Source organism: Rhynchophorus ferrugineus, unplaced genomic scaffold (assembly GCF_030347505.1).
Source record: "Rhynchophorus ferrugineus isolate W39M unplaced genomic scaffold, kcgeb_rfMv2 rfM8, whole genome shotgun sequence".
Lineage (NCBI taxonomy): Eukaryota > Metazoa > Arthropoda > Insecta > Coleoptera > Curculionidae > Rhynchophorus > Rhynchophorus ferrugineus.
Genome location: NW_027472587.1, coordinates 16,400,690 through 16,424,743, shown reverse-complemented (window position 1 = coordinate 16,424,743; position 24,054 = coordinate 16,400,690). Strand labels below are relative to the sequence as shown.

The 24,054-nt window shown below is 31.9% G+C and overlaps 3 protein-coding genes across 11 annotated transcripts in view; 1 reads left to right on the top strand and 2 right to left on the bottom strand.

Annotated features, from left to right (window-relative positions):
* Positions 1-24,054, bottom strand: part of LOC143201276 (beta-hexosaminidase subunit beta) — a 149,745-nt gene that overhangs the window by 15,702 nt on the left and 109,989 nt on the right. The window contains exon 1 of one of the 6 annotated variants that reach the window (XM_076412229.1): positions 1,206-1,433. The exons of 3 other annotated variants lie outside the window; for them this stretch is intronic. The gene's annotated coding sequence lies outside the window, so the exon portion shown is untranslated. Of the gene's footprint in view, positions 1-100; positions 149-546; positions 668-1,205; positions 1,434-24,054 lie in introns of those variants that run through there. 2 more of the 6 variants (XM_076412233.1, XM_076412235.1) reach the window with 2 other exon arrangements.
* On the bottom strand, positions 5,073-9,480 carry LOC143200506 (uncharacterized). Of its 2 annotated transcripts, XM_076410944.1 has the most exons (4): positions 9,020-9,480; positions 8,841-8,959; positions 8,049-8,544; positions 5,073-7,946 (listed from the first exon to the last, which is right to left on the bottom strand). In XM_076410944.1, the coding sequence occupies exons 1-4, from the start codon at positions 9,339-9,341 to the stop codon at positions 7,081-7,083; spliced, it is 1,803 nt and encodes a 600-aa protein (XP_076267059.1). In that variant the 5' UTR covers positions 9,342-9,480; the 3' UTR covers positions 5,073-7,080. The 2 variants fall into 2 exon arrangements, with proteins under 2 accessions (XP_076267059.1, XP_076267058.1); XM_076410943.1 differs by having other exon boundaries at positions 6,951-7,946; positions 8,841-9,480.
* The window catches only part of sha (shavenoid), a 120,878-nt gene continuing 107,464 nt past the window's right edge, over positions 10,641-24,054 (top strand). For 2 of the 3 annotated variants that reach the window (XR_013006921.1, XM_076412219.1), the window contains exon 1: positions 10,641-10,849. The gene's annotated coding sequence lies outside the window, so the exon portion shown is untranslated. Of the gene's footprint in view, positions 10,850-14,521; positions 14,603-24,054 lie in introns of those variants that run through there. The other variant, XM_076412220.1, reaches the window with a different exon arrangement.

The window sequence follows — 24,054 nt, the reverse complement described above, 5'->3', positions numbered from 1 at the left end:
CAGTAGTGAATGAATTTTCAAGCATATTATTTGTAAATTGTGATAGCTTTGTTATAAACTTTAATTACAATAATGATGTAGTGGTCATGAAATACTATACTCAAACTACAAAATGTTCCAGAGAATGTTTAATAATTCTGAATTTTCCAACGAAGACTTCGATGATGTCTGATAATATAAATAGCAACCATAATAGCAATTCATATCATCACTAGTTTTTCTTGTTTTTGACTCTTGATCACTCATCACTTTTCTGAAAAGTAATTTACCATAATATTTTATTATTTTTGCTAGGATATTACGAAGATATACGGTGAATAAAGAATTCAAACGAATTATTAATTCAGATTTACATTATAGATGCTTGTTTTTTAAAAATATATAAGAAACTTTGAGCTATCCTGAAGCCCTGAGAAATTTTATTTTTGGAATGGCATCCATAAATTGACATGATTGAGACATGCATACAAAATGTATAGAATATTGTATAGATTGAATAAACAAATTGTAACTATTCATCATACCGGAAGAGAATTACCGACCCACCTGGTATAAATAAAAACTCCGATGGTCTGAGAGGGATTCGACATCGTCATAATCGTAGCAACAGGAGACTGTCCCATTATATCAATTCCAAATACTTGACGAAAGCGATAAATAATGGATTATATTCTGAAAATGTAAATCTACAAATACAACGCCAACATAAAAACACTTGTAACATAATACGCAACACAAATTCTGATATTTACGCTTAAATATATGTCACGGTTTCCTAGAAATCGCCACAATAAAAATGGAAATGGGAAGTAACACTCGAATCTCGTCATACTAGTCAGGGAAAACTGGCGCTTGTTTTATATTATCGAAATACAGGTCAGATATGGGGATAATCGGTGGAAAAATAACCGTGAATAAATCATAAACGTTATCTACAAGTGATATCGCCTATTTAGTATGCAATATGCAGATATTCGCCCTATATATCTGGATATTACCGTCCGTTATACACATAAAGGGAATTTTAAAACTTAAACCGTAGAGGAGATAATATCGGAGAAAAAATTTAATAGCTTTACACGTTTTTATGCAACGTTAGATTGTATAGTGAAATTGTTATGTATTATTTAATCGTTTAATATTGATGTTTAATGGTCGTGATCGTTTGCCGAGATATTGGATGATGTTAAAAACAAACTACTTACCACGATATTGTGAAGTTTAAAACTACAATCACTTTTTAACCTAACAATAATATATATTTGTTAACACTCAACTGTGTTTATAATGTAATCATACGTTCGATATGTAAAAATATAAGTGCTGATAAGAATGTGATTGGATGCTATTTATTTGACATAATAATTTCAATTAAATATATTATAACATGAATAATTTTATAGTTTTATATGGCGTTTGACTGATTTAAAACTAATTAAATTGGCCGTTTTGAATATCAATGTATATTGGTGCGTTCTGACGTAACCAGGGTTAATCAAGGACATATCATTTTGTTGTTCAATTGTTTTCTGTTCTGTCAGTGGTCAGTTTTGTTATTTTGAAGTATAAGATATAGCTTTATGTGATTTATAAATTGACTTAAAGATTGGATGATTTTTAATATTCTATATTGTTTAATTATTAGCTGTTTAGTAGTAGCAGAGTAGTAGGTAAATGTCATGGAAATTGATATTAATTAATAAATGCGTTAAGTGAATATACCCCTTTAAAATACTTAAGAATGTACTTACAATATTATATTTTGTACCCTTGTCAGCGTTATTAGTTGTTGATAGTATTGCTGTTTAGTATGACCACTTATTTTTATGTGCCTGAAAATTCATAATATCTATGTATAAACGCTGTGAATTCGTATTAACGATTTTTTACTCTAAACTCAATGGTTTATTGTGGACAAATGTGTACATTATTAATAATTTTTTAAAAGTGTTAATTACTTACCTCTTAAAAACAGATAAATCTATCAAAATGGTGCTGCCATTTCCGTTAAAATGGTAACAAAATCAAAAATGGCAAAAAATGGCAATTTTTCATGAATATATGTATGGAAAAACTTGCAAATTTTACCTCTTGGATACAGATGAAATCGTCAAAACGTTCATATTTTGTGGTGAAAGAACCGAAAATCCATTTTAAAATAATTTAGAACCCACACTTTTTAAGATATGTGACATATGTGAAAATACACTATTCATTACATAATTCAAAAAACTAAAAGTTTTATATAACTGGTTATACTGCCATTCGATTCAACACAAGATTCTTCGTAATTCCTGAAATTTTCATTAAATGGTAATTATTTCAGCGGAAATGGTAACAGAAAAATAGAAAAATGCAAAAAATCGCAAATTTTCATGACTATATGTATGGAAAAAGTGGTAAAATCTTTTACCTCTTGGATACAGATGAAATCGTCAAAATATATGTATTTTGAGGTGAAAGAATGGAAAATCCATGTTAAATTACATTAGAATTTATACTTCTTAAGATATGTGACATAAACGGTTATTCACTATTTTTTTGAAAATACACTATTCATTGTATAATTTAAAAACTAAAAGTTTTATCCAATTGGTTATACTGCCATTCGATTCAACACAAGATTCTTCGTAATTCCTGAAATTTTCATTAACTGACAATTATTTCAGCGGAAATGGTAACAGAAAAATAGAAAAATGCAAAAAATCGCAAATTTTCATGACTATATGTATGGAAAAAGTGGTAAAATTTTTTACCTCTTGGATATAGATGAAATCATCAAAATATATGTATTTTGAGGTGAAAGAATGGAAAATCCATGTAAAATTACATTAGAATTTATACTTCTTAAGATATGTGACATAAACGGTTATTTACTATTTTTTTGAAAATACACTATTCATTGTATAATTTAAAAACAAAAAGTTTTATCCAATTGGTTATACTGGCATTCGATTCAACACAAGATTCTTCGTAATTCCTAAAATTTTCATTAACTGACAATTATTTCGGCGGAAATGGTAACAGAAAAATAGAAAAATGCAAAAAATCGCAAATTTTCATGACTATATGTATGGAAAAGGTGGTAAAATTTTTTACCTCTTCGATACAGATGAAATCATTAAAATATATGTATTATGAGGCGAAAGAATGGAAAATCTGTGTTAAATTTCTATAGAATTCATAGTTCTTAAGATATGTGACATAAACTGATACTGACTCATTTATTCAATTCACACTTTTTATTCGATAACTTAGAAACTAAAAGCTTCATTTGGTTTATTATACCACCATTCAATTCAGCATAAAATTTGTTATAATCTTCGATATTTTCATGAACTTGCGATTATTCTATCAGAAATGGCGCAAAAAAAAATGCACGCAAAATTATACTTTCTAAGATATGCACCATTGTGACTCATAAAAGAACTATATGAAATCTGTTTCAGTACCCAATAATACATAAGATTTTAGTTCTTTTTGGGCTAGAGTTCAATGAGGAACTATAATAACACTAAATACACATAACGCGACAAAAGATAGATCTCGAATATCAAACAACGGCAATGCGAATTTGAGTGTCTCGTCAGTGATTTTATCACGTGTATCGAGCCTGATTTATGGTTGTGGGAAACTAAGGCAATTTGTTAGTAAATCGTCCTGGCAAAGACACGCATTCGCGGCAGGACGTTCTTCTCCCGCGCGACTAATTAAACATTCCGCTATTTAAATGGACCGCGGCAGCAGGTCTGAGCTGGGCCTTGACGTCTAATTACCGAGGAAGCGATATTTCGTGTATACCGAGCGATTTTATTAATGTGTGGTAATGATACATTGTTGCCTTTGGAACGGGTCATTTTCTCGGCGGTAATAAGGTAATGAACCGCGTGGACGATACGGGAGCTCGCAACATTTGATAAATGGAAACCCGCTAATTGTTGCCTGAATCGAACATCAACACGAGTAGTCTTGTTACTGAGGTTGGGAATCGGTTTTGAGTGATTTATGACAGATGATTTAATTTATTTAGTATTAGTATTTAATTGATGTTTAACACGATCTCTGCCGATTTGGGATCAAATACTTACCCTAAGAGCCGACTATGTTTTTTCTTGATTACAACAATAAAATATTCCTGTAGTGACCTTGAGGCATGTCGAATTTGATGCGATAGCAGCGCCAACTAAAACACGATAACGAATAGCTGGCAACCCCGAGACGTTTATCTGGGGGATTATTGAAGGGTCCTTTCGATCATTCAGTAACCGACCATCGTTTGGTTTAGACGTGCCACCATCGACTGCCCAAGCCTCGTCACCAGGTAACACCGCTGCCATATTTTTTCACCTAGCTGTATTTTCTCAATATTTTATATTACTTCAATAAATTACGGTCACATAATATAAACACCATTGTTTTATTTCGTTTTACCTCCATTCACCGAGCCATATAAACAAAACCCTAAAATTCCTAATAACGTTTTTTAACGTGTGTCCAATTTAAATTTTAATATTTTTTGAACAAAATGTTTTTTTGTGTCACGAGACAGCTTGATCGGCACTGAGGTCAAATTTTATCCCCGATGGCCGAATAACGCGCGATCGCGTTGCGAATGAAAATAGACAGAATAGGAAAATACATTGTTGATTAGAAGATATAATTAAATATACCATAACAAAATTACATATATAATGGGAATCAATCCTAACTAAATCCTAACTGGGACTAAAATAAGATAAAAAAAATATTCAGCGGAAAAACGAGAAAAAGTACCTAAGTAAATGCCACAACAAACAAACAAAATATCTATACAAGTAAATTGAGAAGTCAATAGAAATAAATGAACGACCATAAGCTAATATACATTTCCGGTGCCGAGCCTAAACAACACAATAATAATAATACAATTTTATGATATACTAGCTGACCCGACAGACTTCGTCCTGTCAAAAAGATTTGTAATGTGGCAGTTTTTGTGCCTACGTATTTTAAAAAATTCTCCTGAACAGAACCATCACCCTGGTGATAGGGCGTTGTGAATAAAAAATAATTAAATAAAACATATCTAAGGATTGAAAAGTAAGTAATCGCTTTATTGTTAATCATGTGAATCATAATTATTATTATTATTATTATCATTATATTGCTTTGTGGTATACGATGTTTTTTGTTTGATTACCTGGCGCATAGATAAACAAATCTGATGGTTTTCCAACACGGGAACAGGCAACATACAATTGACCATGTGAGAAACATGGGTTTTCTAGATTAATACCACAAACACTTAATGATTGCCCCTGGGACTTGTTTATAGTCATAGCAAAAGCAAGCCGTCAACATGTCTATAGGAAATTTGCCATTACCAATGTCAATGAGTTGTTTAGAAAATATGTTTCCAGATTGGTCATTTTGCAACTCGACACGCATATTCTTGCTTAAATGAAGTACTTTAACATGTCTCCACAAATTGGAGGACTTTAGACATGCATTGAGTTCATCAGCTGGCGTTGATCGTGGAATCACTGGCAATGTTTGACGAAAATCTCCTGCTAATAAAATCATTGCACCACCAAATCGGTTATTATTGCTACGTAGATCTTTTAAGGTTCTGTCTAAAGCCTCCAAAGATTTTTTATGTGCCATCGTGCATTCATCCCAAACAATCAATTTACATTGCTGCAAAACCTTTGCCATTGCAGAGTTCTTCGAAACGTTGCAGGTTGGAGTTTCATTGCTTTGCATATTTAATGGCAATTTTAGTGCTGAATGGGCTGTTCGACCACCTTCAAGCAAAGTTGCTGCGATTCCCGACGAAGCGAGTGCAAGTGCAATTTTATTTTGTGAGCGAATTGTTGCTAATATTAATGAAATAAAAAAAGTTTTTCCTGTACCACCAGGTGCATCTAAGAAATAAATCCCTCCAGTTTCATCATTTGTTACTTTCATAAGAGTTTCAAATACATACTTCTGTTGTTCATTTAACAGTGGAAGATTTGTTTGAATTTATTCTTTCAAAGCGTTGAGATCATACAGTCTTTCTCGATGCAACTCTTGGTTAAAAGCGTCATGCATTGGACGATTGGGCGCGGTCAGGCCTAATTGAATTAATAGTTTGTTTGACATTATCAAGCACATGTCCTCAATTGAAATCAATGCTTCATTGTAAATTTCTTCACTGATTTGTATATTTGGATTTCCCATTCTATTCCGTATTTGATACAAAATATCATCACACATATAATCTTTGTACTTCATCCACAAATCAATTGGGTTTGATGGGAAGCATGTAGATATGATTATAGAAAACAATGTTCGTATTTGATGAGTGTGTGATGATATTACAGCATCATTGAGAGTTTGATCCCAATGAGCGTCATTTTCAAGCAATTGCAAACGTTGACAGGCTTCTCTGTAGGATCCACACAATTCACCATCAACAGTTCGTAACTGTTGGAATGATGTTGGGCCACGTACATTGACTAATAGCAGTCGTAAATAAAAACATTCATCATTGCTTGGATGTACTGAATAAATCCGGCCAATCGCATCGGTGGAATATACATCTGTATATCCTGGAACTGGTTTTCCTTGTTTCCGTCGTATAAATCTCCTTGAGGATTGATTCCAGGTATAATATTTTGGCATTTCAGAATATAGCAATGTTTGTGCGAAATCATCGTTTTGGCATGTCTCAAAAAAACTGGTTAATGTAGTAGATGGTGGCTGAGCAGCTCTTTGTACTGCGTTCTGTGCTGTAAAATACACTCTTTGTCCATTTTCTAAATGCACAGCTAAGTGAACAACAGAAGGGTGTCTCTCATGAATAGGAAAAGAAAATATTCGCCAAACTGCTTCATTACTACTGACATAGCGGCCCATTTGGTATTGGGTAACTTCATCATTAGAATTCTCTGCACCAATTCCAATCACAGCCATATCACTCCCTTTGGTTACATATTTGCAAATGTATTTAATCGATTTCACTGAATGGCAAGATTCAACGTTGATGTGTGCTTTGAATGTCTTTGATAAAATGGGTGAATATGGAACAATCCAACGATTATCTATTTCAATATCTTGTTAATTTAATTTGACAATTGTTGATTTTCCATTGTCTGCTGTCGATCTGCGACGATACAATGGATAACCGTCATTACCAGTAATTGTTTCCGATATTAATGTCCGTGGATATCGTTTTGAACATTTACCATCCATCATACACGGTGAATTTTGATTAAGAGTTCCACAGGGACCATGTATCATGTTTTTGATAAATACCTCATGCAATCCAGGATCTACTTGTACATTAGGGATTTCAGCTGATATCACTGCATCAACTTCATTTGGCCTTATCTTTTCAACCAACCAAATCAAAATGTGTGCATGTGGCAATCCTCGTTTCTGCCACTCCACAGAATACATCCAGCAGCGTGTCTCACCAAACACATTATGTTTTACGATGAAATTCATTAAAGATTTCAACTTTTGTCTAAAGACTCTGGCTGTAATATCATGACGATCAATGGATGATTTCCCAGGTAATAACTCCTGCTTAATTTCTATCCATTGCGGATTGCATGTAAATGTGATGAACAAATCTGCTGTACCATAATGACGAACATACGACATGGCATCTTGAGCATATTCGTGCATATGCCGAGGGCTTCCGATGTATGTTGCTGGAAGAATAGTCATCCGACCGACATTCTGTGCATTTCCATCAGTATTAATCGCATCTCGAAGGTGAATATACTCTTCAGATCGGAGTTTGGTTTGATTCAACCTGATGAATGTTAATCTCTCCGTTTCAATTTTAACATACATGTCATCAACATATTTGTGATATAATCGCCGACATTTCAATATGTGATTATCTGCATTTTCCCGAATCATTAGGCGGTATGAATAATAGTTCATTGAACTGACTTTTTTGTTGGTTTCAGAACCTGTAAACAGATTTTGTTTTAATAACATTCAAATTTAAAATTAAAATACATAATATAGTGACTGAGATATTATCGCCATAGCTAAACTAATATTTTAGTTACCTGTAATGGGATTTATCATTTTTATTGATAAATCGTAGCCATCTTCACCTTGCCAAAATATAATGGGATATTGCAGTGCATCATATGAGCGGTGTGTTTCCTTTATAGGTTGTAATTGAAAATTCCGACGATGTAAAACAATATCACGGGATTCCAAGTTTTCTCCAACTACAACGATAGCAACTTCATCAATAGTTGGTGCATTAAAACGTCTTGTATGTTGACCTGCAGGTGTTTTATCAGCTCTGATTACAATTTTGTGATTATCGGATGGCATCAGATCCAGGGCAGTTTTAAACAATATAATCAATTGATTGTGTTGATGAAATAAAGTTTGTAATTGTTCTACAATAGACCTTTTTACTAAATTGTTATGTGCACAACGCAGATCAATTTCTTGTGGTGAATTGCCCATAAAATAAATTTGCAGGAATTTGTTGTCGCTATCTGACACTGGTAACAGTGAACCTGCTCTGTGATATATTTGCCCTTGTATCTGTAAATAAAAAAAATATTATGGTGTGGTATAAATTAATGGATTGTCAATGATCAAACTTAAATAATATTTGATCTTAAAAAGTATATATTTAGTTTTAACTAATATCTATCAAATATAAAATATAATAAAAGTGTCACTGAAACTGAATCACCATATAATATGATGACTAAGTGATATATTTCGTAATGATCTCTTCGTTTCGTAAGAAATTGAAGATTAGTAACACATCTTAACTTTGGTGACAGAAAATTTTGTTCGCTAAAATAATTATGAGTAACTGCTATAATACATACCTTGAAAGTTGGCATAAAATTTTCCCGAACTGCATTTGTTGCCCCAAATGAAGTCATTTGAAAGCAATTGTTATATTGTTGAATATGTGTCAAAAAGTGTATAGAATCTGTTCCTATTCCTGAAACCAATGAGTACAATGGTTCTGGTGGTGGATCCAATTGTATCAATTTCACTTTACCATTTGCGCAACACAATCCATTGGCTTCGTTTTTGTATTTTAATGCCTTACAGTGTGAGCAAACCAAGTTCATAGAACCAATAACAACACATTGGTAGTTACTGTAGTCAATTGACACATCGTAACTGAAAGCAGCTGGATTCAAACTTGCGCGATTATTAGTTGAATGTCGCGCTCGCGCTTCACGCGTTTGTGATATCCGAATTCTTTCACGTTCATTTCCGTCGTCACGTTCTTGTGCAGTACGATTAGATCGGTAATTAGCTTGGTGTATAGCATTTCTGGTTCTTCTACCTAAATTGCTTCGTCTTATAGGAGGCATATCAAATATAAATTATTTTTTCACTAATCACGAACTAAACAAACACTAACTAACTAAACACTCTGCACAAAACACGATATACGAATTTGTTTCGTGTATCACTTGACAATTCATCTGTCATCTGTCAAAAGTCATCTGTAACAGACAACTTTTTTTTTTAAATTTGATATGACTTGAACTCAAATCCTTTTAAGCCGTACGAATTGTTTTATTTATTTAAAATTTGAATTAAATTTTAAACAAATAAAAAATTTTAAATAAATAAAACAATTCGTACGGATTAAAAGGATTTGAGTTCAAGTCATATCAAATTTAAAAAAAAAAAGTTGTCTGTTACAGATGACTTTTGACAGATGACAGATGAATTGTCAACTGATACACGAAACAAATTCAAACAAAAAGGGCTATTTTTAGTGTTTTTCCAGCAATAATTCTAATTTTTCTCGCCGTAAAAACCATCCCTGAACTTCAACGAACATTTTAAAAAAAGATTTGGCCAAATTGGTCCAGGCGTTGTTGAGTTATGCGCTTAGGAACATATTTTGCGATTCATTTTTATATATAAGATACACAAAATTAAATTAGGAAAAAAACAAATTTGATTTGTTGCTCGGTACCGACCTCAAAATGATTAATTGGTAGCATGTTAGTTAAAATAATATTGTAAATAGATCTATAGGTTTAGGTAGGTATTAAGCTAAATTTTGTATATTGTAGAATATAAAATACGTGTAGTAGATAGGTTAAATAAGTTTTTTGTTTATTTTTATTTAGTTATTACAACATATTTTATTTTAAAAGGCTTTTTGTGTTAAAAATCTAAGTTTGATTATTTTTTAATTTTTAGTGAACAAGGAATCCATTCATTTTCTGAAGTCGGTTCAATTTTTTGTTAAAAATATTTTATTTTCTTTAATGTTGAGTCAAAACAACTTCTTGCACACGAGAAGTATTTCCAATGGTTGTTTTTAATAACTTCTTCACTTAAATGATTGCATATTATAGAAATATTGGTACAATTTAGATTCTCCATCATTTCCTACATCTTTTCGCCAACTTTTTTCCAACTTAGAGAAATAGAATACCACAGATATCTTGATTTTATTCTCAATTCAATATTACAGTGCTAATACCAACAAATCCAAATCCATTCGGCTGGGAGCTCCGATCATAACTCGAAACAACCGTTCCGGGCCCGTCGACACCTGCTGCTCGCTACCAGTCATCCTCTCGGCCGCCTAGCTCCACTCAAAATCCTTCCAAGTGTTGGCTTCCTGGCCTGCCGTCGGCTGTGGCGGCAGTCGCGTGTCGATCTTCGTCTTTCGCGAGCCGCGGGAAGTGACACGCATCAGCCTTGCCTTGGCGCGCTATCGTTCCGCGTTCGTTTGTTTCGGCGATCGTCCTTTTTTTTCACCGCGTCCCAGCTCCGGTAATGCTCATCCCGAGACCGGTGCTCGCGTAGATCGATCCTGTAAGAGTTTGAGTGAAACAAGAAGGACAGGGTTCCAGTGAGTTTTTATAATGTTTTTTACACGCTCATATTGAATTTTTTAACATTACCAAATTATTTTCAAATCACCATAAAATGGTGACGGAACTTTTCCCAATATAAAATAATCATCAAAGCAAAACTATACTGAATAGATTATAAATAACGCAGTACCGTTTTACGTACACTGTTTCTGATAATGCGATTAACATATTTATTATACTAGTTCGATTATAAGTACGGATATTAATGGTATTTATCTTAAAACAACAAAACAATTTTGCTATAGTAGGTAAAGGTTGGACCATTACCCTCCTGGCATCTCTACTATTTAAGCATTAAAGAAAACTGTTTGGTACCGTTGCCGACCGGCTTGTTTCATAAACTAGATTAATGTTAATAATACAGAGTAAAAACAATAACAACACTGATATACTTTATGCCCATTTTAATATTATAATCAATTGGTGGTTATCTCAACAATGCGGTTGGTTTACAACGAATAATTATAGTGATAAATATATTGTTTTTGTTGCATGAGTACTTTCATTAAGAGAAGAAGAAGAAAATTTAAATGTAACAAGTAGAAATATATATTTTTTAATAAAAACTACATATTTTCCTACAATTTTCCATAAATAAGTTCATAACATTCCTGAAAACTTTATTTTTCATTACACTAATCATTATAATAAAATAAAAAAACGTGGTTATTAATATTATCTCGCATGATTTCAAAATACGAAATACAAAATCATTTTAAGTTGTGTATTTGAAATATATATATATATATTTTTTTTTTTTTGATAACATCTTTATTAGATATGCTTAGTACAATCTTAATTAATTTATTACTACATTTCATTTGTACTTGGATTAATTCACAAGCAAGATGAGTGCGAGATCAATACGTCAATATGCATTCCGCATTTATAAAATTATAATAACTTAAGCTATAGATTGCACTAAAGGTATACACTTTATATAAGTTCGTATGGTTTGGTTTGCTTCAATCTTCTGATATTTTGCGCGTTGTCCAATAGTTGTATTGCTTCCACGTTAGTATGATTTAGTAATCTTCTTTCGTCTTTCAAGGCGAAATCTTGGATAACTTCGCAAATCCATTTGATTACCAGGTCATCGTGCAGTTCTTCGTTGATTACGTAGCGATAGACATTGGTAATTAATCGAAGAATGTTGTTTTGACAGCGTTGGAGGACTTGTTGATTTGAATTTTTAGTACAACCCCATATTTGCACCCCATAGGTCCAAATTGGCTTTATAATTGTATTACAGATCAACCTCTTTGATTTTAGATCAAGTTGCGAGTATCTTTCGACTAATCAGTATATTTGTTTTTTTTGGTTCTAATGTATTTTGATTTTAGTCTAAAATGATGTTATTTGAAATATAAAATACAAAATACTGTACAACATACCGTCAGATGTTAGGTTATGTAAATAGAGTAGAACCAGTAACTTCAGAATAACTTTATATCAATATATAATCAGAGTAACTTTTTAAATCAGACAAATAGTCTCTTGTTGGGGAGTGAATAAAACCTACTTGTGTTATATTCGATATATATTTATTCGAACATATTTTTTATATAACTCTAACTTCGTTCTTGATGTATGTAGTTGAAATCATCATCTTCTTTATTACTACAGCTATATCTTTGCTACCTGACATTCTCAAATGTTTTTTTTAAATTTATATCTAATGTAAAAATTGCAAGACTTTGGATTCATTAGATGATAATGTATTGTAAATTTTTTCTGGATTATCGACATTTCGAGTTGACGACAAAACAAAATTGATGATTATTTTTAAGGTTAGAGGTAGCAACGTTAATGACAGCGGTAAACAATTTGTTGTCGCGACAGAACATAAATACGCATAAGAAATTCTTTCCTCCCGCCGTTATAGAGGGCGCGGGTGTACTTCGCATAGGGAGTAAATGTTTCACTTTCTTCCCCGTTATTAGGGACGAATGTACGTACTTTCGACCGATGTACGCAAAAAATTGTATTCTAATATAAGTAATTCAAATATAATAACCATTTATATACAATTAATTTAGGCTGCAAAGACATTAACTATCTATTAAATTCCATTATTTTGTTATCATCATACCTGTTATATTAAAACTTTTTCTAAAATGTTGAACAAGTTCTTACTGAAATTATTATGTATTAAATAACCAGGGAATTGAAATGCAATTTTAAGGTTCCTAGTTGACCGAAATGCCTCTGACCAGAAATCGGATCAGAGTTTCAAACGGTACCGGGCGCTATAAAAATAGTTTTATGTTAATGGGGAGGAAATCAGGTCAATTTCGTAGAAACTATAAAAAAAGATTCGGCTAAGAACTCGGTTTTATGAGGTGGTCTAGGCTGGATCTCGAACTGGGCCTCGAATACTTATTATTTTAATACCATCAGTCAATTAGTGATGAGAATAAGTGATCAAATCTACCTAATTTGATGAATATTTTATAATTGATTTATATATTTTCTTAAATCGGTCCCAGATAACTTGGCACAGCGATTGATATTAAAGAAATCATTGGTATAACTTAATACATCAATTTGTTGAATATTGAAGATTTGTCAATCATTTAAAAGTTTCTAAGAAAATTAGTTTAATTAACGTATCTGTGATTAACTTCGTATATAATTATATAGGAATTGTTATTTAAATGCTGAAATATATGTTACAGATGACTGTGTATCACCTCTGAACCCAAACATATAATTTCTAACAAAGTGAGAATACTACGTCCAAGTTACACAATGAAATTCAGATCGAATAGCGCAAACAGAAACAACATCTGAACTATGTCTAATCCAAATTATATTAGATATGAAAGAGGCACTGGATCAAGTCAATATAAGACTTAGAACATTAGAACAAACTAGAAGAACACTGGCACGCTAATAATATTAAAATAATTCAAGAGGCAAAAATATACGAGCTGCAGCTTGAACTGGAACCAATGACATTCTGAATAAAGTAAATTGGCTTGAAGTATTTCTAAATATCTAACATATAGATGTACTTTATCTTTGAGACGCATATGCTAGAATAATAATTCCTTAAAATAACTACTAAATATATTATACAATAGAAGGAAGACAAGTGTATATCAGAAAATAACATATTAAAATATTATAAATACCTCTAAACTGATTTTACCAGAATCGTTTTGGTATATAGCCCCTTATTGTTCCACATTTATAAACCGTTTGACTATTCATCAGGTTTAAGCGAGTATTAAGTTAAAATGTATATAAAAATAATCCATAAATAGCACTTTCAAGACCGTTTTGGTATAGCCCCTTAATTTTCCACTGTGTCTCCTTCGGTTTTACATGATAGCCGTGATCGCTAAATGAAGTTCATTCATAATAACGTAATATATATGGGCGTGAGTGACTCGAAATGGAGATCAATACTGTAGTTATATCTTAAACAAGAGCGAGGCTGTGTCCGGATCGCTTGCATAACATGCAATTCGTATAATCGCAGGTCACGTCGATGCCGGCGCTGCCGGCGCTCAGCGGACGTTTTAACAGTAACGCGGTTTTCGAACGGGTTGCGCGGCGATAGAAAATCGTATTGAAATCCGACGAAAAGCGAACGAAAAAACGTGAGAACGCCGGTACGAAAGCGAGATCTCGTATTTGCTCTCGTTGTTTCGGGTAGGCGCGCGCGGACCAAACCTGCCGTGCTACGCGGGAATGTTCCGAAAGCGAAAAAATATCGGCCGGTACGTAAATATAGTAATTATATTCCGTTAAAAGCACCAATTGGTGACAATGCCCTCTTGTGTTACCCGCTAGAATGGGAAACTGTTATTTGCTGCCAGTACAATTGTGCTCTCGTACAAACTCGACCTGCCCCAGCAGATAACTGGCTTTCTTCGTCACATTTAAACTTATTTATTATATAATTATTCTGGTAATATCTATTTTCTTTCGTCAGCTTGCTAATTATGAAGATAACGCCTTATCCATTTAGAGTGAGATAACTTAAAAATGAATTCAAATTGTCTATTCCAAGTTATTTTGTACGTACGTCATCAAGATGTTTAATATATTGGCTACCGCAAGTTATAAATTCGTTTTAGAATCAGAAAATATTTTCCTTCTCATTGTATTCTAGTTAAAAAGAGACACAATGCTGTCTGATTAGTTCGAACACATAAAAGAATGCGCCTGTTGTCAGACGTATGCAAAATTCTTGAAAGCAATAGTGATATGAGGTTATAACTCTAACCCGTAAACTATTGTGACTGTATAATTAACTGTAGTTTTTAGATGTACTATAATGTTAAAATAAATTATATTTGATAACATTTTTGTTCGATTATTTTATTTAGATTAGAATTTTATTTTGTCTCAAAGCCACACTCAACTATGATGTTTTGATGTCACAAATTTAGATGACGTAAGTACAAAATAACTTTGAACATACTATACATTATTTATATTTGGTTGTAGTTGTGTTTAATATTACGTAAAATACGCAAGAAAACTTTAATGCATATTTTATCGCTTTATAAGGTATTTACAGCCGTTGAAATAGTTTTAATAGACATTGAGTGATATACACTTATTCTTCCTTGTTGTACCTTTGATGTAGGTCAAGATCTTTAGTTTAGTGTAGGCTAAAAAGCTAGCCAGCCACGATCTATAGTTTTGTTCTGACACCTTATCCCCGTTCACTCACGCATTATCACACAAGTTCCTAGGGTTTAGTCCTACGTAGTCTGGGTTTTCATGGAGCTGTAGCCTGACTTCGTGTTTCCCAGTGAACCTTTTATTTTTTTTCTTGACCGTAAAGATTTTCAGATTACTATGCAAAACTTCATTGCATACATACCAAGGTGCGTTCACTGCTATCCCGGGTACAGCCACACAGCTCTATACCATATAGCCATATTATTTTGAACACCTTACTGTAGATCAGTATCTTATTGTGAATTGTCATTTGGATTTTTTTCCATGAAGCCAATATAGCTGCTTATATTTTATTTTGACAAGACTGGGATTTTTAGTTTCTTGCTGGTAAAATTAATAGGAATATATTTTAGCAAATTTATTTTTATTCTTTTATTCTCCATTGTTTTGTAAAGAATATTAGTTTATCGCGAGCTGCCTCTTTATAGGTACTTCTGGGTCTCTGTTCACTGCCGATTTAAATACAAATAAGATTGAAAATCAAACAATCCTTTATAAAAATATACGAAAATTTGCGATTTACAAATTGAGAATCAGATACTTCTAAATTATGAACAATATTATATTATATACGAAATTATATGAACATTATGTTACATTATATGACCTGTACTGCACTGACTACGGACTGCATTGTGATCTGAGAGGTTTCCCTTTATTTTGAATGGTTTTACAAGTGTGATATCTGAACATAGACGTAGGGATAATTTATAACTCTTTTACCGCTTTATAGCGCCGTTTCGCCATTTCTTTCCGTTAAATAAAGACAATTTAAAGTAAATTTTGAATAATAGTTTTCATTATTAATAATTATATGTATATATATATATATATATATATATATATATATATAATATTAATTAAAACTCATATTTATATCATGATTAAGTGTCAACCGTATATAACTAATTTTTGTGCATGCAATATGATTTAACAAGTTAATAAAATGAAGACTACATATATGTTCTAGAAAATAAAAATAATATTTTATCAATACATACATACAGACTATTCAAAATTACAGCGAACTCGCGTTATTTCGATGCCGATTGTATTTCCTATCGCAATTTGTGAATTCGTTTTAAAATAAGACAATATTTTCCTTCTCATTTTATTAAAGCTAAAAAGAGATACAATGCTGTCTGATATGTTCGAACAGGTGATCGAATCAGTTTACAAAATTCGCCTGGTTGTCAAACGTTTGCAAAATTCTTTAGAACATTAGTGATAATAATGACAGGTTATAAGTTAATATAACGTTAAAATAAATTATATCTGATAACATTCTCTTTTTATTATTTCATATATATAATGTCAAAATGAACAAAAACTCAAAGTTGATGAGGCAACATTGCTGATTGTTGATATGGCCTTTTGACGTCATCGATTCAGATGAATTCACTGTTTTAGTGAACGGAATATAGTTACCATACGTTGCTCGCCCTAAACGACATGTACGAAATCAAAATGGAGATCAGTATTTTGTTTTGTAAATTATGTTAATAGTATTGCTACAATTAATAGGTCAAAAACTAATATTATCATGATTACGATAGTTACTAATGGCAACTCTTGCAATTTACTTAACATTTTATCCAATACTATTTACAAGAGACATTACATTCATTGCCATGTTATTTAAGTTTTTAAATCAGATAACTTAAATCCTCCATAAAAGTAAAAATAATCGATATATATTATTTATAACAAATTTAAATATATTTCAATACAATGATAATATAGAAAAGTGTATTCATTTTCATATGTCTTCATAAAATTGGAAGCACCATGTGTAGTTGCTATTTATCAATGATGTAGCTATTGGAAAACCATCAAAACTAATTCACAATTCACGTATATCGCATAATAGCCACCATTAAAACTAAATTAATTAAATTGCCATTAAATATTAATACCAATAGATTAACGACACATACACTACGTTGCTATTTTAGGAGCCTTCTTTCTTTATTGCATATTAACTTATATACTTTCTAGTTATTGAACAATATACTGTTGTTTGATGGGACGTAAATTTACTGAGCAACTTTTAACGATCTTACGGACAAAATATTGTCGATAAAAATACCATAAAACCGATACTAGTTAACTAAATTAAACGCACACTGGATCACTATCATAGAGAGAAAAAACCTAATACCAACACACCAGTTTGGGTTTATTAGCAAGCATTCAACAATTGACCACGTCCACAGAATAACAGATGTTATTGAAAAAGCCTACGGAAATAAATAAGTATACTCAGCTATATTCTTAGATGTAGCACAAGCCTTTGTTCATAAATCAAAATTGTACATTGCAACCAGAATGTTTAGAGTCAAACAACAAGAAGCTTACTCTACAATAAAAGAAGCTAAAGCACGTGTACCACAAGGAAGTGTACTGGGACCAATGCTTTATCTACAATACACTTGTGATATACCGCAATTGGAGAATATTACGATGACTACATTTGCTGATGATACTGCTATTATAGCTGTCGGAGCAATAGTGAAGAAGCCTCACGAAAATTACAGCAGGCAAGTGACAATATAAATAATTGGACACAAGCTTGGAAAATAAGAATTAATGAAAGTAAATCTGTACAAGTTCACTTCACCTATAAACAGACCGTACAAGCACCAATAACATTATCATTCCGTATAGTAACAACGCTAAATATCTCGGAATGAATCTTGATGCAAAACTTCGTTGGAAGGAACATATAAAGAAGAAAAAAAAGGAACTGGAATTGAAATATAGGAAAATGTATTGGCTAATTGGAAGAAAATCAGAATTATCAGTACATAATAAATTGTTATTATACAAGCAAATACTGAAACTTATATGGACATACGGAGTTCAATTATGGGGATGTTTTGTAAAGGGTAATATGAAATACAAAAATATATAAAATACAAAATTTTCAGAACAAAGTCCTGAGAGGTATTGTGGGCGCACCCAAGTACTCTAGGACAGATTACCTACATCGAGACCTTCAGATACCCACAGCCAGTCAAGAGATCAAGAGAATTGCAGGGGGGCATGAGAAAAAACTCCATTCTCATGCGAATATTGAAATATTGCAGCTTTTGGATATCACCAGAACAGGATACAGGCTCGAAAGTATCAAATCAGTGTAGTGAGGTGCATGTAATAAAAAATACAGCACTGACATGTATAAACATTATTTCACCAGATACTGAGATAGGGCCGATGGTTCCCCCTAGTTATATACCTAGATTTAAGTTATAATAAAGACAAATTGTAGGTTAGATGGAAACGACTAGTAACAATGTATTAAGTAAATAATAAAAAACACTGGGTCACTGACAACGAACAAATATTTTCAACACATCCCAAGACAGATCCAAAAAATATTTAGTCTAGACGGGACATAATTTAGCGAACCAAGTCTAATGAGACCTAGTTTTTTTTTCTTCGCATGGTTGTGACAGTTTTTTTCTATGGTCATAACGTCCTGAACGCTAATTGAGTGGTAAGATGAGTAACATGGAGGATGTTTCTAAGAAAAATAGACGCACGCAAAAAGGTGTGAAAGGATCTCGACGCGTATTGAATATAAATGATGGTGTAACGGCATTAACATGTTTTTCTTGGACGCTATGTCTACCATAAGCTACTTCCCAAGCAGGTGCTATACCAAAATTGGTATAACATGGACTTTTTATGATCTCATATTTTTTATTGAGTTTTTGTTCTTGAAAAAATTGGTTAGATGGATAAGGAATGGAAGGCTGCCGATATTTTATGGTTGAAACGACGATAAAATACAGGAAAGTGAATGAAATGCTGTACATATGCCTTACGATAATCTTTATCTGGTTATGTTTATTATTTGCTAATTGTAGGATTATGTTCCAATTTTCTTAATTGATTAATTGATTTAGTCGTTAATTTGTTATATGTGGGTGTGATAATTTGATGAAATTCGATAAAAAATAACAAAACACTAGTTTTTTTTTTGGTAAACTGAATTGGTAATTGAAGGAAACAACAAATTATAGCGAAGCTGCGACGACAAATTGAGATTATGAATGTATATCAATCCTAGTAAGTATATGTTACTATCTTCTATATATTAAACGGTTTAGTGAAAATTTTGCCTCCCTTTTGAGGACAACGGAGACACCGAGAGGCTTCGAATTTGGCAAGGTTAAAGCTTATAAGAAGGAAGAATATTAAGGTCTAAAACATTTTGTCCTACTAATAATTAAATTTTAAGGAATAGCCGTTAGATCGGTGACACAAAATATATAAATAAATATATTGGGCTCCATTTTCATTGGACTTGGTCGATTCGCCGCCCGCTGCCAGCGCAACTTCTGTAATTTTACTATGTGACGTAAATTTGGCAGCGCTGTACCGCAAAATGCCGGCAGAATAATTTCATATCCGAAGACAAATCGCTACATTTTGTATTTTAAACGATATTGATATCCAAAGTGAGTGAGTTAAGATATTATTATATGATTTTATTTCATTTTAGCAGTGTTGTTTGTTTGTATTATTGTCATTGTATCACTTGTATTTATTCCTGCAATATTGGAAATAATTAAAGAGTTATTATATCAAGTTACACCATTACAAGTTACAGATCATATTAAGTTAAATTTGACATTATTTGTTTTGTCGTAATATATATGCAGCTGTGAGAGAAAAATACGACATATGTGCGAATTTCATGCTAATATTAACATTTCAGAATAACAAGAATAGTTTGCACTCTATTTACAAGGTATTTAAATTTTCTCGAGCAGGTTTTTTTTCACAAAAATCAATCAATCCATTTTTAGTTTTAAGAATTTCAGTTAATTTGATATCTGATGAACTCACAGCACCTTGACAAATTGTTCTTGCTTCAGTGTTTTTAGTAATTGCTAGGGTTCTGGAATTATAGCCTATTACTGTATTAGAGATAATGTTAATATGTTAATATCATTTAATAAATACACTAATATGTGCATCAAGAGTTAAAACGAATGTAAATTTCGAGAATGTAAGTTAATAGTTCATTTAATGATCGTAAATATATTATTTTAATGTAATTTCTATATTGTAAAAAAAGTCTTCATTATTCTTTTATATCACGTTAGACAAAAAGCAAAACGCATTAGAACCAAAATAAAACAACTGTACTGGTTAGTCGGAAGATACTCTCAACTTGATCTAAAATCAAAGAGGTTGATCTATAATACAATTATAAAGCCAATTTGGACCTATGGGGTGCAAATATGGGGTTGCACTAAAAATTCAAATCAACTAGTCATACAACGCTGTCAAAACAAGGTTCTTCGATTGATTACCAATGCCTATCGCTACGTAACCAACGAAGAACTGCACGATGACTCGGAAATCAAAAGGATTTGCGAAGTTATCCCAAGATTTCGCCTTGAAACACGAAAGGAGATTACTAAATCATACTAACGTGGAAGCAATACAACTGCTGGACAGCGCGGACAGCGCGCAGGATGTCAGGAGATTGAAGCGAACCAAACCATAGGAACTTATATAAAGTGTATATCTTTAGTGTAAACTATAGCTATAAGTTATTATAATTTTATAATTGAGGAATACATATTGATGTATTTTCTCGCGCTCGATGTATTGTCTTGCTTGTGAATTAATCCAAGCACATAGGAAAAGTAGTAATAAATTAATTGTAAATTAAGATTGTACTAAGCGTATCTAATAAAGATGTTATAGTCCGTTTAATATTCCACGTTTATGATTATAACATAAAACTAAATAAAAATAATATATACCTATATATGATGCTCTGAAGTTGTTGCAGTTCTGACAATAATCTTACTGGTGATACTTTTGTTATAATGTTATAATTATAATTTGGTGATAATTAAAAGTTAATGGAATTCAGAATTAGTTAATTGGCATTTAAAAAAGTTTACTGAATGTTGTATAATTTGTCGATAATTTGTTAGTGTAATTAATGTTATATATCAAGTATATCTGGGATCTTATATTGAAAATATTGTCAAAACAAGTTTTAGTAACATTAACATATAATTTTTGATTTATTCTCTTTAGACTATTATGAGAGAAATACAATTAGCTATATAAATTGTGTTCGAATTTCGGCTACAGAGCGATCACTAGTATTTATTAGCATCAATAAGTATTTGGTAGTATACTATATATTACGGGAACAAAATTCATTCAAAAATATAATTAAAATTAAAATATGAATAAAAATAATAACGTTTTCTAGATGTGTTAACAGCAACAAAATTAACAAAATAAGGCAATTTTCAAAGCTCACACGATAGGAGATAATATAAAATTCAACTCATTATCTAATATTAATATTAACATCATGATTTCTAGTAGTTAAAAAGGTTGTGTTTAAGCACGTACATCGAGTAAGAATATTTGAGGAATGGTTACAAATACTGTTGCAATATTGTTTGGACTATACAGGGTACATAAATGATACTGGAAGAGAAATAAAGTGACAAAAAAATAATTCAGACATACAAGGTATATTTGGACAACATTGGTGATGGAAAAAGTTAAATGCAAAAATTTACATATTTGACATTCAACTTTCAACTTTATTTTGTATCTTTCATTTTCATTAATATTTTTAATACCACTAAAAGCTTTTGTTTATATTATTTTAAGTTATTTAGTCAAGAATAAATATTTGTAAATATAGTAAATTTTAGTGACATAACATCAATAGGTATTAACTAGGTTTAATAGGTATCAAGTAATTCATACAAATATCATTTTATTGTAATCGCATTGTCTTCAGTTGCTTTCAAAGATAAATAATATCATTAGATAAATTTAGTTCTCAACGAAATATGGGCTTTTAAACAATGGAAATGGCTAAACTAGCGAATCATATACTACATCTTCTTGACTTTTCTCTAATCTAGCGTTGGTAATTAAAAGTAAGAGACGATAATCCTTTCAGATTAACATTCAGTATCAATAATAACGGAATCAAAAAATGGTAAGAGTGGAAATAAAATGTAAACCTGTCGAAATAATTTCTTCAAATCGCAGTAAGTAAAACAAAACCTTGCTGTGAATTACATTTATCCAGTTAAAATTTTTGCAAAATCACCAATAAGAAAAGACTTACTTGTACAAATAGCATCTCAAATGTATATGAGATAAAACATCTTTATTAATTGGCATTTTATTGGCGTTTGATTAATTACCAACACTTTGTTAGTAATAATAATTGATTTGATGATTAGTTTTCTTGAATTAGTATTATCTGTCTCATTGGTATTGTATTCCTTTGATAAATATCATCTGGTGGAATAAAAAAGAATAAGGTGAGGAAGGTTACGTTTCCATCTCACTAGTCTAAACAAATACAGTAATTTGAGTTCATTGTCTTAACCAATACGAATCTTATATCTTAGTGTAGACGATGGCGTAGTAAAATAACATATTACTCGACCAAAGTGTCATCCAGCTGCCACGCTTAACAGTTAGCAATTAGCAACTGATTGGTTTTTTTAACGCAAAACCAAATAACCCTCACAGTGTGTGGTGGTCTTAATAGGTGCTCGATGCGTTTTTCCGTTTACCTCAAATATATGCGAACATATCTTGCGTCGGCTGAAGCTGTTGTTAATGAATTGCACTGGACATGTCGAAGTAGGACAAGAGCACGCGTGTTGGTACTGGCGTTATTTAACTTCAATTGAAAGCAGTTTCATGAATAAAATATGAACATTGATGGTGGTAAGCTAACTAAACCATCAAGTATTAGTGCTCTTGAAAATTTCGCTCTCGACTTACATTGAACACATAGGTATATATGTACATATATATATTTTTTCTCCTGCACTTGCTCTGTTATATTCTGTTGCCTCTGTTCTTTAGATAAGTCCTCAGTAATATAGCACTAGTTTTATTGCATTCATCACTTATTCAGTTAGTACTAACCCTCAAAAGAAAGCTGTTAAAATTTCGTATTAAACTACTCATAAGTTAGTAAATTATTGTGCTAACAGTGGCACTACTTTTGTTATTTTCAAAACTATTGATCAAAAACAATTCCGTGTTTTAATTTTACACTGCTCTTGACGGGAAAAATACCGTTCAATCGAAGCAATGGCTTTAAAAATGTTATAAGGACTCCGCTCCATCAGCAACAACAATAAAACGTTGGTTTGATGACTTCAAACGTATTGTAGAGACACCGATGATACAGAACGCAGTGCAGATCCAGATGAGGTGGTAACACCAGAAAATATTAAAAAAAGCATAAAATCGTTTTGAATGATCGAAAAGTGAAGTTGCGTGAGTTAGCTAACATCGGAAAGATATCAAAAGAACGCGTTGGTTTCATATTGAATGAGTATTTGTATATTTGATACGTTTGAAGGCTGATATTGCAAGGAACCGACAGCGTATGGCAAATAAAAACAATTTCATCAAGACAACGCCCCATGTGATAAGTCAATCAAAACAA